Source organism: Indicator indicator, chromosome 1, assembly GCF_027791375.1.
Source record: "Indicator indicator isolate 239-I01 chromosome 1, UM_Iind_1.1, whole genome shotgun sequence".
NCBI lineage: Eukaryota > Metazoa > Chordata > Aves > Piciformes > Indicatoridae > Indicator > Indicator indicator.
In genome coordinates this window covers 117,039,456-117,052,468 of record NC_072010.1, presented here as the reverse complement: position 1 = coordinate 117,052,468, position 13,013 = coordinate 117,039,456, and the positions used below count along the sequence as shown (strand labels likewise).

At 40.7% G+C, this 13,013-nt stretch overlaps 1 protein-coding gene across 1 annotated transcript in view; it reads left to right on the top strand.

Moving 5' to 3' along the window:
- Nucleotides 1-13,013, top strand: part of PRDM15 (PR/SET domain 15) — a 30,920-nt gene that overhangs the window by 14,442 nt on the left and 3,465 nt on the right. Inside the window, exons 8-18 of the mRNA XM_054380907.1 lie at nt 224-402; nt 1,509-1,603; nt 2,523-2,610; nt 4,482-4,649; nt 6,091-6,185; nt 7,249-7,380; nt 8,337-8,471; nt 10,417-10,580; nt 11,090-11,169; nt 11,796-11,915; nt 12,625-12,756. Of these exons, the coding sequence (XP_054236882.1) occupies nt 224-402; nt 1,509-1,603; nt 2,523-2,610; nt 4,482-4,649; nt 6,091-6,185; nt 7,249-7,380; nt 8,337-8,471; nt 10,417-10,580; nt 11,090-11,169; nt 11,796-11,915; nt 12,625-12,756 (1,388 nt within the window). The remainder of the gene's footprint in view (nt 1-223; nt 403-1,508; nt 1,604-2,522; nt 2,611-4,481; nt 4,650-6,090; nt 6,186-7,248; nt 7,381-8,336; nt 8,472-10,416; nt 10,581-11,089; nt 11,170-11,795; nt 11,916-12,624; nt 12,757-13,013) is intronic.

The following is a 13,013-nucleotide window of genomic DNA, read 5'->3' as shown; positions in this document are numbered from 1 at the left end:
TCTTTTGTGCTGAGTGAAGATAATTTGGAGGAAGTCGCGCTCTGACATCTGCTGCTTTCGGGGGTGGCCAGGAGGGTGCCTTGGCAATGAGGAAGCTCCAGGCACCCCTCCCTCCTACCAGAGGCTGAGCATTACACTCCTCTAGCTTTTGCTAGCTGGTGGAACTTTCTTGCAACCTGTGGGATACCTTTCAGTCCCTGCCTTTCTTTCTCTAATCCAGTAGGTTTGCTCATCACCAAAACACCATGTCCCTCAAAAGAAGTTTAATTCTCTCCAGTAGACATGGTATACGGCGGAAGCTGATAAAACAGCTTGGGGAGCACAAGCGAGTCTATCAGTGCAGTATTTGCAGTAAGATCTTCCAGAACAGCAGCAACCTCAGCAGGCATATCCGTTCCCATGGTGAGTTTGGCTTTGCCTTGCTTGCTTATTGATTTTGTCTCTTGTTGGTTTCACCTTTGATTAAAAGAGCTAGGCTGTTTTTAGGTCATAGAATCATAGAGTTGTCAGGATTGGAAGGGTCATCTAGTTCCAACCCCCCTGCCATGGATCAGGTTGCCCAGAGTCCCATCCAGCCTGGCCTTAAAAACTTTGAGGGATGGGGCTTCTACCACTCCCCTGGGCAACCTGTTCCAGTGTCTCACCACCCTCATGGTGAAGAGCTTCTTACTAACATCAGCCTGAATCTACCCACAGATACTGGGATATGTAATTACTGAAGGGTCAACACTAAAACATGTCCCTAAGCTCCAGGCCCACAAACCACTTGAATATTTCCAGGGATGGTGACTCCACCGCTGTCCTGGGCAGATCATTCCAATGTTTAATAACCCTTTCAGTGAAGAAGTGTTTCCTAATTTCCAGCCTAAACCTCCCCTGGTGTAGCTTGTTCTGGTCCTGTCACTTGTCATCAAGGGGAAGAGGCTGACCCCCTCCTTGCTCCAGCCTCCCTTCAGGTAGTTGTAGAGAGCAATAAGGTCTCCTCTCACACTCCTTTTCTCTAGACTCGACAACCCCAGCTTCCTCAGATGCTCCTCATGGGCCATGTGCTCCAGTCCCTTCACCAGCCTTGTTGCCCTTCTCTGGATATGCTGCAGCACCTCAATGTCCTTCCTATAGTGGGTGGCCCAGAACTGAACACAATACTTGAGGTGTGGCCTCATCAGTACTGAGTACAGGGGTATGATCACCTCCCTGTTCCTGCTGGGTACAGTTTCTAATACAAGCCAGGATGCCTTTCTAGCTTATGATCTGCAGTTCCAGGGGTCCCTAAACTATTTCTAAGGATTCTGTGAAAAATAATTACTGAAAAAGGATGGGACCCAACAAAACTATTGGAAAAGGCTAAAATCCACTATTTGGATCTCCTGAATTACTGAAGTTTCTCATCACTAGCCTGTTTGTTTGCAGTTGTTTGTGCTTTGGTTCCCCCTGTCTTGCCTGGAGTTGATTATTACCAGTCACTGACTGCTTGCTTTGTTTTGTTTTATCTTGATTGATCCCCTCAGGTGACAAACTGTTTAAATGTGAGGAATGCGCCAAGCTGTTCAGCCGTAAAGAGAGCTTGAAGCAGCACGTTTCATACAAGCACAGCAGGAATGAAGTGAGTGGCAATAACTAGTAGGCTCTTTCTGAAGTTAGATCAAAACATACAGTGAGCTTCTAGGTGCTGGCTGGGGAGTTTGGGTCAATTATGTTTGAGCAGATATCCGTGTGAGTAAAATGAGGCTGATAGGGAGAGGTAACATCTGTTACAACAGCTGATGAATTTTGTAAAGTGTGGGCAAGCTTTTGAACATTCCAGTCCTTCATGTCTGAATTTCCTGTAGAAAGTTATTTTCAGGCATAAATTACAGCAAGACAAGCTGGAGTTAGCGGGACCTGGACTTAAGGGAGACCTGACTTCAGTTTGTGGTATTAAATAAGACAGTTCCAGTTTTGTTTGCTTGTCCTATTTCATTTATTCCCACCTACAGCATCACTTCATGCATGAACTCTCTGAGTACAGGCTGTGTCATAAAGGCTGTGTGCACCTGTAAATGTACAGTGTTTGCAGGAGCAGCACTGTGCCTGTTGGTGAGGGCCTATCAGTGCTGCTGCCATATAAATATCAAACATGCCTGTAGTGGGGCCTTAGCAGTGAACATTTCTGTTGCTGCTTGGCATCAGGGGCTTAGGATCTCAGATTGCTGGTATGTGTTTTAGAGCAGGAGGTTGAGTAAGATTGCATCTTGCTTCTCAGAAATTCTGTCTCTATGCTGGACTGGGGGTTATCAGGAAGACTGTTACATGCACAAAGGTGCATGGTCTATTTTTTTGTTTTTTGAGAGAGAGAGCTCATATGTAGGAACATGGCAGGATGATACAGTATCGCAGTTTTGCATCAGTGATGTTTAAATGTCCTGTTGAAGGAAGAAGAATTGAGAAAGAGAGAAATAGAAAAAATAATTGAGATTTAGACTTTTCTCTGTCAGACATGATCTGGCTTTTTCCCCCTCTTACTTACTGCTTGCAATCCTCAGGTTGACAGCGAGTACAGATACAAGTGCACCACATGTGAAAAGGCCTTTCGGATAGAGAGTGCATTGGAATTCCATAACTGCAGGACAGGTGAGAATGGTGACCATTTTGCTTCCTGGTGTCTCTACTCCTGTGTTGTGGGGATGTCCACAAATCCTCCTCAGCACAGTAACTACAAAGGGGGAGGAAGCAATAAGATTTTTTTAATAATCACAACAAGCAGCCTGCCCCTCTCCTTCCCCACATTGCTGGGATAAGACTAGTATAGGCACTCATCTACAGAGCAACAAATCAGCTTTTGTGTTGCTTCTTTTAGTGCCTGGTGCTCCCCTGTCTAAGGTCCTCACTGGTATTTCATTTGCATGTTCACAGATAGCCTGTTAGCATCTCTCTCTAGCTTTCCTTCCTGAATCTAAGTTTCACCAAATTTGTGTGAACTAGAGGTACTGGAAAGGGAGCAAGTTTTCTGGGATTATATTTTTTTCCTGCTTTCTCATGCTTGCTTTCTTTAGAGTTGCAGTAGTCTCTCTCTAGGTGTTTTTTCTTGATGTCACTAAAACCTGTCCTTTGGTCCCATAGCCATCCCTTGTGGTTATTCATATTATTTATGTTGAGTGATCTTATGCTTAGAAAATGACATCATGACTACTTTTATGGACCCATGATAACTGCTAGTCCAGAATCACCTGGGTAGTTGCCCTTTACAGCATCATTCAAAGCATGTTTTCTCACTTACTTTTAGAGGTTACAGCTTGTGCAAAAACACAGCCTTATGAAGAATGGGAGGTAATGCCAAGTGACCCCAGTATTATATTTAGGCAGTCACTCTTTTTTTCTCTGAGGTGACTGTCACCAAAGTGAGTAGTAGTTTTTGCTCTACTCTTCACATCAAACTGTTGCTTCTTTTAGAATTGCTGTAGCGTTCCATGTGAAGATTCCATCTGCAGGACTGTGCTTTCACGTTCCAACAAAAGTCTCAACTACTGAATACAAAACAAATTTCCCATAGGTCCATGGCAATATAATGGTCTGGGGATTTTGACTTCTGGAATGTTCAGTATTGGCTGATATTAGGAACCAGTACTGGCAGCTGTTCATGTAATCTTGTGTTGCTATATGTGCAGTGATTTTAACAGCAGTAAAAACTTGAATCAACTGTAACAGAATCTATTCCAAACATAGTTGTATTATACGCTAGACCACAATGGAGACAGTCTATGTGAAGAATCACAGATTTGTCAGGATTGGATGGGACCCCAAGGATCAATATCCCTAGTTGGAACTAGATGATCCTTGAGGTCCCTTCCAACCCCCCCTGCCATGGGCAGGGACACTTTCTATTAGATCAGGCTGCCCAGAGCCACATCCAGCCTGGCCTTAAAAACATCCAGGGATGGAGCTTCCACCACCTCTCTGGGCAATCTGTTGCAGTGTCTCACATCCCTGATAATGAAGAACTTCTTCCTAATGTCTGATCTAAATCTCCCCTTCTCTAGCTTGGATCCATTCCCCCTAGTCCTATCACTACCCATAAAAAGTCCCTCAGAAGCTTTCTTGTAGGCCCCCTTCAGATATTGGAAGGCCACAATAAGGTCTCTTTGGAGTCTTCTCTTCTCCAAGCTGAACAACCCCAACTCTATCAGCCTGTCCTCATAGGAGATGTGCTTCAGCCCTCTGATGCAAGAGTCAATATTCAAGTTAGCATCATATATATTTATTGCCTTTAAAAAATGTCCTCTGGTTCATTCCAGTAATAAATTCACAGGTAGCCAAAATTAACTCAGTAGGTGGATATTTATTTTTAAAGTAAAAGAAAAAAATACTTGTTTTTAGATTTCTCTCCTTAATCCATATAATGATAGATTGTATGTTAAAAACTCAGGTCTAACAAAAGAACATCTCACAAACATACAACATCTGTTTTCATCTGTAAAGAGCCACCTGGTTTCTCTTGCTTACAGATGACAAGACATTCCAGTGTGAGATGTGTTTCAGATTCTTCTCTACAAACAGTAATCTTTCAAAACACAAGAAAAAGCATGGGGATAAGAAGTTTGCATGTGAAATCTGCAATAAGATGTTCTACCGGAAGGATGTCATGCTTGACCATCAAAGACGACACTTGGAAGGTAAGTATACTGCAGATCAACCTAATTATTACTCTTGAAACAGCAGTAAAGGTGAGAAGGTTAAGGAAATGATTGCATATTAGATTCTTCTGGACGGTAGCTGTCTTTTTTTTCTTTTTTTTCAGTTACCTGATCTAGAGTAGCAACTTTCAGCAAAATGTGACATTTATTCAAATTCATAGTAACAGATCCTCGAGGGGAATTGTCTAATTCTATGAAAAACTTCCTAAGAGATGCACCTACTGTTTTTTTTTGTTTGTTAGTTATATGCCTCATGTGATTGGATCCAGTGCTACTGCTTATTGTGCAGAGGTTTAGCTAATGTTAGAATCATAGAATGTCTTAGGTTGTAAGAAACTTTATAGAGATCATCTACTCCAACCTCCCTGCCATGTGCAGGGACACCTCTCAACTAAACTTGGCTGCTCAAGGCCTCATCCAACCCAGCCTTGAACATCCCCAGGGAGCAGGCATGCACAACCTCCCTGGGCAGCCTAGTCCAGAGTCCCACCACCCTCATACTGAAGAACTTCTTCCTAAGATCCAGTCTAAACCTACTCTCCCTTGACTTAAAACCACTCTTTGAATTCTGTTCTTTCCTTTTTTTTGTTAAAAAAATGCATGGTACCTAGAAAATGTGGAGACAGACAATTAGTTTGCAATGTACAACTGGAAGTGACTGCTGTATAAATGTAGTACAAACGGAATGCTGCATAATGTTGTCTTTCAAGACCCTGAGAATATATGAAAATGAGATTTAAGGGTTTGCTGTTCAAAATCTCAAACATCTAAGGATAGTAGGGTCTGGAAAAACTTGGGTGGTGGTAGATTGCCAGTACATGGATTAAAATGCCTCTAGCCATCTTGATAATAGAACCAAAGGTGATTTGGATGTGGCTGACTGGCACTGGTTTGCTCTTGCGATTCAGACCTTTCTGTTCTGAACTAGAGGACAGCTACAGGGTTGAATGGCCTGTTTACGTGTCACAACAGTAGCAGCTATCTTCCCTCCTGAAAGCAGCAGAGAAAGAGGTCTGAAATCCCCACTGAGCATTAAAGATGATGCTGGATGGTTGCCTCTCTCCATAAGAGACTGTGAGGGGGAATTTCTGGGACAGGTAGCTGATCAAATTGCCAAGACCCACTAGATCTGCCTGTTTCTAGGTGTTGACCATAAATGTCTGTTTTCAAACCCTTTACAATTGATGTAATAACCAATGAGCCATATTACATCACTTCAGCAGTCTGCTTTTATATTCTTAAGACACCGTTTAATTTAGAAATGATCCTTTTGTTAGCATTTAAATTCTGCATTGAGGCTTTTCCCGGTGTTTCACTCTTCTTTACAGTATTCACCTGAAAAGGGCATGCAGATTGGAGTGGAAAACCATGGTTTTATTTTGTTTTGTTTTGTTTTTTTGACGGGGACTGTTCTGTTAAGGGGTGAGGCGTGTGAAAAGAGAAGACTTTGAGCACAGCACAGAAAACATGGTTCGCTACAAGAAGGAGCCTTCGGGATGCCCTGTGTGTGGGAAGGTAGGCGTCTTTGCTAGCGTGTGCCCTACAAAGCTCTTCGCTGTAGCTCCAAGAATACTCCAGGGATACAGTGTGCCTCAACCCAGTGCCTCCAAATGAGTTACTGTGGTTTAACAACTTATCACCTGTGTATTAAACTGCGGTAGCAGCCTAGCCTGCCAAATGGTTCAGGTAGATGATGTGCACTGAGGTACGTGCCAAGTCAAATTACCTTGCAACCCAAACAGGCACATGGTCAGTTACTAGTGAGCTCTGCTGCCTGGCCCAGATGTTAGGCTTTAGACTGCCTTATCTTTGTTATACATCCAAGCACACTGTGGCCAGCATAAAGTAAGAACAAAACTGAAGTTCGGACTAGACAATTTTTCAGGAGGTGTAGCACAGCGTACTGTGTAATGTGTCCACTGTGTCCATCTGCAAAATCTGATGGCTTGTGTTATTTAGAGTGAAGTTTTTCTGCTGCAGTGTAAACAGCCAAAGTTGACTGTGTGCATCAAGAATAATTTTCTGTTAGAATTAATTTCCTATTAGCAACCAAAATGAATTCTTGTGAAATCAAAGTAATGACTCTGCTGCATTTGGGTGTTTAACGCTCATGATCTGAAGTTGCTGCTAGCACTAGTTCCAAGACTCTGCGTTTAATTAGTGATTTTATGAACGATTCATAGTGCAAGATACACTCAAGCTTAAGTCAAGTTGGTGTGTAGGCACTTGATGCGTTGGCATGAATGAAGGTAGATTTTGTGGATGTTTCTTTTTATAGGTAGAACATGCATGATTAAAAAGACACTGTCTAAATATTTCTAAATCTATACTATGTAATTTTGATGCAGCTTTTTTGGAAGCTAATTGCAGTCCATGGAACTGCACACCTCTATTTTGCTGTACCAGTTGCTTCTGAGGTAGCCTGCTGGCTAGATAACAGGAGCTCCTACACGTTTCAAGCCTAGATGAGCAAAACAGGACAGTAAATACATTCTGTGCTATCCACTGGAAAACTTGCAAAGAACTATATCCCTGCTGGACCTGATACAAAACCACTTCCTTCATTCTTTTCTTTTAGGTATTTTCATGTAGGAGCAATATGAACAAACACCTTTTAACGCATGGAGACAAGAAGTACACTTGTGAAATCTGTGGACGTAAATTTTTCAGGGTGGACGTGTTAAGAGATCATATTCATGTCCATTTTAAGGTATTGTGTTAATAAGTTATTCCAAAAGGCATGTTACTTAGCAGGCACATAAGCATATCAATAAATATATTGAGATTGTTATGGCCACATGTTCGTACTGGCAACACAACAGTGATTATGCACCCTGTGCAGGGATGTTCCTACAGCATCCTAGCAAGAGTTGTTCTTTGATTTACCCATGGCTCTGTTTCTGCATCTGGATTGCTGCAGAGTATGTGGACTATCATGTCTGAAGTATTTTAGCTACAGCTACAGAGCACTGATCCTGAACACCATGGAAAAAACTACCGCTGCAGCCTTGGGTGAATCACAGAGGTTGCTCAATTTAAAGCAGAGAGAATAAATTACTAGGAAGGCTGCAGACAGATGTACTGTTCTAGCTGTAGTTTGGTTGGGCTGAGGGGTTACTGTCATACTCCCTCTTTGTGGGAAAAAAAAAAAAGAAAAAAGAACTCATTGTTCCTGCTCTTTCCATGTATGTCATAGTGATTCTCTTGTATATGCCAAAATAACTGCCTGTGTATTGAGTTCTCACCTGGTTTAATCAAAAAGTTCCAAATCACAAAAAGACCCCACCCACCCTTATTGCTTAATTAAACATAACTATGTTAATGCTGAATTGTGAGGAATTGGTTTGAAAGAACCATACCACTCAGTGGTGCTTTTATGGATGTAACACTGTACAAGTTGAGTCTCTGTTTATGCCCAAGTTCCTTTCATACACAAAAAAAAATGAGTATTGTTTGCTTGGATAAACAGTTGTTCCTTGTTTAGTCATGGACAGAGGAACTTTGTTTACCTGAATCGCATGAAGCAGGAGGATACTTTAAATAAGTTATGTTACAGCACTTGTTAATGCAAAGCAGTCAGGATGGCAACAAAAGCTGACTAGGTGTTACCTTTTGAAATAGAAGTTTAACCTATTAAAACAGACTATTCTTTCCCACCCTACACAGGACATAGCTCTTATGGATGATCACCAGAGGGAAGAGTTCATTGGTAAAATTGGAATCTCATCAGAGGAAAATGATGACAACTCTGATGAAAGTGCAGATTCTGAGCCTCACAAGTATAGCTGCAAAAGGTGCCAGGTAGCTTTAAATACTTTCAAATTAATTTGTTTTGGGATGGGGGGAAAGGAATGGAGATGACTATAAATCATTAAGAATTTTAAGTAGCATTGATGTTTCACGGAGAGAAGGCCAGTCCACAGGTCTGCTCTCTTCTGCAGTGCTTGTTACCTCTAGTCTATGAAGTGATGCTATTCCGTTGAGACTGTAGGTGGTGTTCTGCGAGCCGAGTGCTCAATGCTTGGAAAGAGAATATGCATATGTATGCTTACCTGTGTGTAAGGAAGCAAGCAAGCAAGACTGGAAGAAGAAACAATAAAGGAACATTCATGTCTTATGCTACCTTTTAATTGCATACAAATTAAAATCATTATTGCATTTCTGAATGATACAGTCCACAAACTGTTTAATTTTTATGAGCTCAGATGGTCCTCAAGTGGATATCCAGTTTGGAGGATTAAAACTGTTGCTTAGGGTGACTGCTTATTCTTGGCCTACTCTCTTACTGACAGAATAGCATTAGAAGTACTGCAGGAACATACTTTACTCAGTTGTCAGCAGAGAGAAGACTTTTTAAACCTCTTACTACATGGCTTTTGCCATTGATTAAATAAATTCTGGGGAAGAATGGGGTCCATAGGGCCCATCTGGATTCAGTGCCCTTACTGGGCAAGGACCCTGTGCTAGGGTGAGTGGGATGCAAAAGGAATCAGTGAGAACAGGAAAAAGCTAAACTGACACAGGAACAAGTGAATTCTGGAAGCCAAACTGACAAGAACAAAGGAATTCTGGAAGTTAAGCCACTGCCTGGAAATCAGAGTTTATTTCACAGTTCACACTTAGTGTGGTTAAAGTGTTTAGTTTATCTTCATTTTAGAAGATATGGAGGTAATAATACTTCAATTTTCTGTTCTTATCTGCAAACTGTTTTTAAGTGCAAACCGATTTTAAGTTTATGTCAGTAAGCATAAGAAGATTTGCTATCAGAGCAGTTAATCACAGGCTTGCTTTCAATGTGGTCATTTTAACACCTGACATTTAATGTGGGCAACTGTAAACAATATAAAAGCTATATAAAACTGCGTGCTTCCAAATGAGGGTAATTGTGCCATTCACATTAGAAAGCTCATTTTGGAAATGGGGCTTTAGCACTTTTGCAGGTGTTTTTGAACCGATGTGTAGGCAACAGGTGTGGAAAAGGAGTTGTTACCTGAGATGAGAAGGGAAAGCTCTTTTTTGGATGAAATGTGTCTGTTTTCCTAAGGGAGAACAACATATGAGTGAGTCTTAGTGAAATAGCTCTTCTGAGCTCTTAAGACTGTATTTTTCCTTCATCAGGCTGTGCAGTGCTATGAGAAATGCCCAACTAGTTCCAAAATCAGAGCAAAAGATCATGTCGTTATGGCACTTTGCCTTGATGTGTTGGAACATATAATGCATGTGCAGAGTTACTTATCCCAGGGAGCTAAGCAGTGGAGCACCTGTTTGTTGTAGCAATTCCAAGAGCTGAGCTGGAATCACTGTCTTGCAATGCCTAGAAATGCCAGCTCCTCTGGAGTAAGTGCCCAAGTGTACTATGCAGACTAGAGTTTGCCATGCCCTAAAGATGATTTCTCAATCTGTGGTGTCATTGCTTTGACAGCTAGTGAAGGTTAAATGTGTTTCTCTTCAAGACTTTTCCTCAGTGCATAAATAACTGAAGATCCCTCCTCTTATGCAGTGTAAGAAGCAGAGATGCCATCTCAAGCTGGTTTTCCAAATGAGTTAACTGATGTCCTGTAGCAATATGCTTGTAGTGACCAAATAGGTTCAGACCTAAGTCCAGCTTTCACAGGCTTTTTTATCTAGTGACACACAGGATATTTATGTCTACTAGCTCTGGCTTCTATCAATAACGTCTCACTAGATAGCTGCTGTTCCCAAGAACGTTTTTTCCCCTTGCATTCACTATTGGTTCATTCCACAGCTGACTTTTGGCAGAGGGAAGGAGTACCTGAAGCACATCATGGAGGTTCACAAGGAGAAAGGCTATGGCTGTAGCATTTGTAACCGACGTTTTGCCTTGAAGGCAACGTACCATGCACACATGGTCATTCATCGGGAGAACCTGCCTGATCCTAATGTGCAGAAGTAAGATGACACATCTTGGACTGATATGAGGAGCTAGTTTTTTGGAGTTAAAGTGGCTCTGCCACCTGATGTTTTTGGAGAATTGAGCTGTACTGAAATATCTGAAACTTTATAAAAAGTGTTAAAATGTTTATTAAAAGGTTGAAATATATAGGTGACAGGTTGGACTTTGATGATCCTTGAGGTCTTTTCCAACCTTATTGATTCTGTGATTCACTTCACAAAGATTATTAGTTGACATCCTCCTAGTCTGAGGAGTATTTGTGAAGTATCCACCTATGATTTTGGTAAATATTTCCTAAAAATATGATTTGAGCAATACCAGACAGCTCCAAGCTTGCAGAACATAGTGTTTTTTCTTAAGGTTCATTTAAAACATGCATTCGTGTTTCAAGAAATGTTTTTTAGTAATTACTATTAACAAGTGAAATACAGTTACTGACATAGATGCCTCAAAACCAACTCTGTCTCAAGAAAAAAGTCACAGGTTTTGGTCTCTTTGGTTTCAGATACATCCATCCTTGTGAAATCTGTGGAAGAATTTTTAATAGTATAGGAAATCTGGAAAGGCATAAGCTTATACATACAGGTAAAAATATTCTGTTTCTTTGTTATTATCAGTATGAAAAGAAATTTCTGTTGCCAGTGCCTGCCTTATTTTTTTCAGGAAGTAAATTGTGCCTTGTAACTGTTGCAGTAAGATAAACGCAATCCTTCTAGAGTAGACCAGTTTTCCAAAGGAGGTAGTACCAGTGAAAGTATTTAGTCTAAGCACACAATCCAGATTCCTGGTTAATATGATGTAGGATTCACCTGCTTAAAAATTCTAATTCTGTGTTCTTTATTCTTTTCTTCCTCAAATTCTTCATGCCACCTTCTCACCATTACACAGGCTGAAAACTGCTATTGCAAAATCATTTTTAACAGCTCATTACTATTTCATGCTATTCAGTGTTTTCCTACTTCAGGTTTGTATATTTTTTTAATTTTTTTTTCCAGATCTCACCCAAAAAAAAAACCCAGCTTTTCTCTGTCTCTCTCCAAAGTCTTCTAGTTTAGTTTCGGCCACAATATGCATGAAAGGTGTGGTTGACAGCACAGGTGGACTGTTGCCCCTCTAATTCACCAGTTTAGTCAGTTTTTTTGGGAGGTGCACATTTTTCATTAACATTTTTTGTTTGTTTGTTTATGTTGTCTTTTACATTTATTTTTAAGGTGTAAAAAGTCATGCTTGTGAGCAATGTGGCAAATCATTTGCTAGAAAAGACATGTTAAAAGAACATATGCGAGTCCATGATAATATCCGAGAATACTTGTGTGCAGAATGTGGCAAAGGTATGTCTGATGCCTTGTTTTCCATTAATTGTGATACTGAATAGCAGGTGAATATCTGAATTAAGACTGCTCCCATTCTTAGAATAAGGGGAAGGTCCTCAGAGTGCTGTAAAGCCTGCGTTTTTTGAGAGGTAGAAACCGTATTAGTCAGGAGCCTTATGGATACATAAACTACTCCTCATTTCATATGATCTAGTTTCATGGCCTGTAAGACAAAACAATCATTTACAATCACAATAAAATGATTACAGTAATAATAAAATTTACTTTTGCCAGACTGAGGAGTGCTTGCCCAAGTTCCAGTGCATTTGCAGCACAAAACTGAATAGAGGCTGAGCTTTTCAGTATTAACAAATGAGGAATTTCTCTCTCTGAGGGTTGCTTTTACTTCATGAATTGTTTGTTTTTTAACCTGGAACAAATCTGAACTGGTATTTTAGTGGAAGGCAGTAAGTTTGACATCTCTAATGATGTTCTGTCTTTGCTTATCCCTGATATTTTGACCATTCCTCACGGAGTACTGAGATGTTTTTCCTTTTACCTGGAATTTAAAGTAATAACAGTAATGTGCAGTGCTATCTAAACAATTAAAAATACTCAATTGTGGACATGCAGCAGATATAATCTTGTAACAACATGATCATCCCAGGTCATCCTTGGAAGGTGGGAGCAATGGACTAATGGTCACACTGTACTTTTTGTCTCACAGGGATGAAGACAAAGCATGCACTTCGTCACCACATGAAACTTCACAAAGGGATTAAGGAATACGAATGCAAGGAATGTCACAGGAAATTTGCTCAGAAAGTTAACATGCTGAAGCATTACAAAAGACACACAGGTGAGGTCTCTGGAGATGTTCAAGAAGGGCACTGAATTGGTTTAGTGCTTCCCAAGAGAGCTCTTACCCAGAACAGTCAGAAACACTAGTTTTAAAATACATATATTCTGCTTTTTGAAAAGTGAGATCTTGTCCTTTGTCAGCTGAAGCCACCTGCTATACAGTTAAGATACAAGCTTGGTTGGTTTAATGTTTTACTTTTTGAAGAGAGGTGGGTTTGGTTTTGGGTAGGTCTAGAGTTAGTTTAGAGTTAATCT